The sequence below is a fragment of the Coffea arabica genome, chromosome 2e, assembly GCF_036785885.1.
Source record: "Coffea arabica cultivar ET-39 chromosome 2e, Coffea Arabica ET-39 HiFi, whole genome shotgun sequence".
NCBI lineage: Eukaryota > Viridiplantae > Streptophyta > Magnoliopsida > Gentianales > Rubiaceae > Coffea > Coffea arabica.
The window spans coordinates 40,410,181-40,414,318 of NC_092313.1; the positions used below are offsets into that span (position 1 = coordinate 40,410,181).

Sequence of the window (4,138 nt, forward strand, 5' to 3'; positions counted from 1 at the left end):
CCGAAGTGTCAATGTCCATCCAACATTTCTCAATTTCGTCCAATTAGTTTATGCAATGTCGTCTATAGGATAGCATCCAAAGTTATTGCTAATAGGTTCAATCAAATTCTCTCACGAATCCTTTCTCCTTTTCAATCAGCTTTCATCCCAGGTCGTCTTATTACTGACAATATTTTAATTGCTTATGAAGTAAATCATACTCTAAACAGTAAAAATTCTGGCAAGGAAGGATCCATGTCTATTAAGTTAGACATGAGCAAAGCTTTTGATAGAGTGGAGTGGTCTTTTTTGAGTAGCATGATGGTAGCTTTAGGCTTTTCTCCTATCTTTGTTAGTTTGATTTTCCGATGTATCTCCACAGTATCATATTCGTTTCTGCTTAATGGAAATAAATTTGGCCATCTTCAACCTCAGCGTGGAATAAGGCAGGGTGATCCGCTTTTCCCGTACTTATTTTTAATTTGCTCGGAGGCCTTTTCTTGCTTGTTGCAGGAGGCTATGCTTTGCGGTAATATTACAGGAGTTCAAGTGGGACATAACGGACCAAAAATCTCACATTTATTGTTTGCAGATGACACGCTATTATTTGCGAAGGCAACCCTTCAAGAAGCCCAATGCGTAAGCTCCATATTGCAAATCTACAAAGCTGCCTCAGGTCAAGAAATCAACTTGGATAAATCTACCATCGTCTTCAGCACCAATACTGATCCAAGCTTGAGAGACAGCATTACTCATTTTCTCAACATCCGAGAAGTTCATGCACATGACAAATATCTAGGCCTTCCCACAATTATTGGTCGCTCTAAAAGGGAAGTTTTTACATCTATTCGCGATAGAATCTGGCAAAAAATAAGCGGTTGGAAGGAGCAGCGGCTTTCCAAGGCAGGAAAGGAAATCATGCTGAAGGCTGTGGTTCAGGCTATTCCTACTTACTCAATGTCATGTTTCAAATTTCCAGATTCCTTATTATCAAATATCCAATCAATGATGACAAAATTTTGGTGGGGTGATGGTGATAAAGGACGACCTATTCATTGGCTAAGTTGGGACAAACTCTGTAAACAAAAGGAGGATGGGGGAATGGGATTCAGACAACTTCGGGCCTTCAATTTAGCTTTGCTTACTAAGCAAGCTTGGAGGATTGCCACACAACCTTCCTCCCTTTTACATCAAGTTTTCAAGGCCAAATATTTTCCTAACTCGGAATTCTTTTTGGCAGGACTAGGGTCTCGTCCCTCATTTACTTGGAGAGGAATATATGAAGCACGTAAATATTTGGAAACAGGAAGTAGATGGAGGGTCGGTAATGGGAGAGGTATCCAGATTTGAAAAGATCGCTAGCTACCTCGACCTACAACTTTTAGGATTATATCTCGTTCGGATAAGTTTCCTGAGGATACTACAGTGGATTACCTGATTGACAGCGATAACAGAACTTGGAAACAGGACCTATTACACGAGTTATTCTGGCCAGATGATATTGAATTGATTAAGAGTATTCCGATTGGTAGCACTCATAATCAAGATAAACTCATATAGCATTTTACTCGAAATGGATTTTTTAGTGTTCGAAGCGCTTACCTTCTAATTACGCAACAATCCGGAAATTGGCAAGACATAGCTTCTGGGAGCAATGGAATGGCAAAAGGAATCTGGAAACGATTATGGGGCTTAACCTTGCCAGGTAAGATCAAGATTTTTTTGTGGCGGGTTTGCAATGACATTCTGCCTACGAATGCCAAACTTAGCACTCGAAAAGTTTTGCTTGATCCCTCTTGTGCCCTGTGTCACTCTCCTACTGATGATATGAATCATCTCTTCTTAACGTGTTCAGTGGCTATTCAATCATGGGCGTTGAGTTTTTTATCTAGTAAAATCAGGTTGAATTCAGCTCATAATGTGGTATCTTGGTTGTCAAATCTCCTGATAAAGTTAAAGAAGGAAGAAATGGAATTGGTTGCTGTTATACTCTGGAACTTGTGGAATAATCGCAATGGGGCTGTATTTGATGGATCTTACAAGGACCCGCTCAGTCTGGTATCCTTTTCGTTACACTTTTTGAGTCAATTCCGGGAGGCAAACAGGAACCCAATGGCTGCTGAGCATACCACTGCCATTCAACAATCTGTTTTGTCACAATGGAAGAGACCTCCTGCGGGCTATGTTAAAGCTAACTTTGACGGGGCTATCTTTGTTGAGGGTGACATTTCAGGTATTGGAGTTGTCATTAGAGATGCCGAGGGTAATTTCATGGCAGGATTGGCAAAGCAAATTCCAGGAATTTTTGCACCAGAGGTTATTGAATCTTATGCTGCAAGGGCCGCAGTTGAGTTGTTGTTGGATCTACATTTGCCCATGATTATTCTTGAGGGTGATTGTCTAAAAGTCGTTAAAATGCTTCAAACTACAGAGACAGATGCATCAGCTTGTGGAATGCTGGTAGATGATATTCTCAGAGATATACAAAGCTTTGCAACATGGGAAGCATCATGGGTGCCTAGACAGCTGAACAATGTCGCACATCGTGTTGCTAAATATGCTTGTTCTATTTCTAATGGCTGTATATGGAGGGACTTCCCTCCAGATTTTATTGTTACCGCGCTTGCTGCGGACATCATCTCAGATTAATAATATTTTTGTCACTTTCTATCAAAAAAAAAAAAGAACTGCCATCCCTACTTGTTTCTTGGACAATAAATAATCTAATCACTTATTTTTGGGTTATTTATATTTATCCCATATACACTAATTCTCAATTTGTCTTCTAACCTTCTCTTGTGTTACTCAACCCCCCCGCAAGATAGAACTTCCCCTCTAATATTTGTTTTTTTCCCATTTCTTTTTTCTAAATTAGTTTTTCTTTTTTAAATTCTTACTCTTGAGTATAGGTGATAAACAAACCCATTTAGCAATACTCGTCCATGAATAGATAGATATGAGTATCTTAAATTTTTGCATATAGGTATAAATGGGTTACCCAATAATACCAATTTATTAAATGGGTATTATTGGATTATCCATCAAACCCAATTAACCCATTTAGAATCGTCTTCTCCCAAGCCTCCTCTCTTCCCTCGGCTTTTTTTTTCTTTAGATTTTTCATTTTGTCATTATGTTAACTACTTTTGTTTCATTACTATTATTATTTGTTGGTTTATCTTATCATTTTATTTTCTCTTAATTTGTTAACTTGCTCATTTTTCAGCATTACCAATTTATGACAAGTTTTAGCCTTTTTTCCTACCTTTCCAAAATGAAATTTTAAATTTACACAAAAAAATATTAGGGGTTCAAAATTTTTGGATTACGTTTTTATATTAACTTTTATAGTACTTAGTTCAAATTTTTATATTCTTATTGTTTAATTATTAAATAGTATGTAATTTTGCGACATAGAGTGCGGATGTGAAAAAAATTAGTAATTAGACTTATTGAGTATTATAAGTAAATATTTAAAACTAATGATGGGTGCAACGATTAAGTGATTTTTTAACTTGAACATTTCTTTCGCAAGAATATGGTATAAATTGATAATTTAGTTTGCAAAAATGAATTTAAATGAGTTTACAAAAAGTTAAAATAAATGGGTCATAAATAGGTAATTAGGTTACCCAATTCATTTTTGACTGACCCATTTATACCCATCTAATTAAATGGGTATAAATGTGTTGACTCAGTTATACCCATTATCCATTTTAACCAACTCTAACCCGCCCAAATCACCCATTTTGACACATCTACTTTTGAGCAAATAAAAAGTTCCTTTATTTTCATCAAAGGATCAAACTTTAATTAACTTTATTTTCTATTATTACTTTTTTTTTACGTATAGAAATTCTAAATTAACTATCTCTCTTTTATTTGTTGCAATCCATGTTAATCAAATGTTTAGGATGTCTATTCTAATTTACAAACATGAATATACATATATATATATATATATATATATATTTTCCCTTTGTAACTATTCAATTACAAATCAATTATATTCTATTCAATTTCGTCCATTTTTCAATCTAGGAAATTACAAAATTTTATTTTTTATCCTTATAATTAGATAAATTATTCATTGTTTACAATCACATTCACATGTTGATTAATTGGATATCTATCTATTCTTTTTAACTCTAATGAATTT

At 35.2% G+C, this 4,138-nt stretch overlaps 1 protein-coding gene across 1 annotated transcript; it reads left to right on the forward strand.

Moving 5' to 3' along the window:
- Positions 1 to 252: 252 nt before the first annotated feature.
- LOC113729068 (uncharacterized) lies at positions 253 to 2,628 on the forward strand. Its single transcript, XM_027253394.2, has 2 exons — positions 253 to 1,315; positions 1,835 to 2,628. Exons 1-2 carry the CDS (start codon positions 253 to 255, stop codon positions 2,626 to 2,628), a joined length of 1,857 nt encoding a protein of 618 aa, XP_027109195.1.
- Positions 2,629 to 4,138: the final 1,510 nt, after the last annotated feature.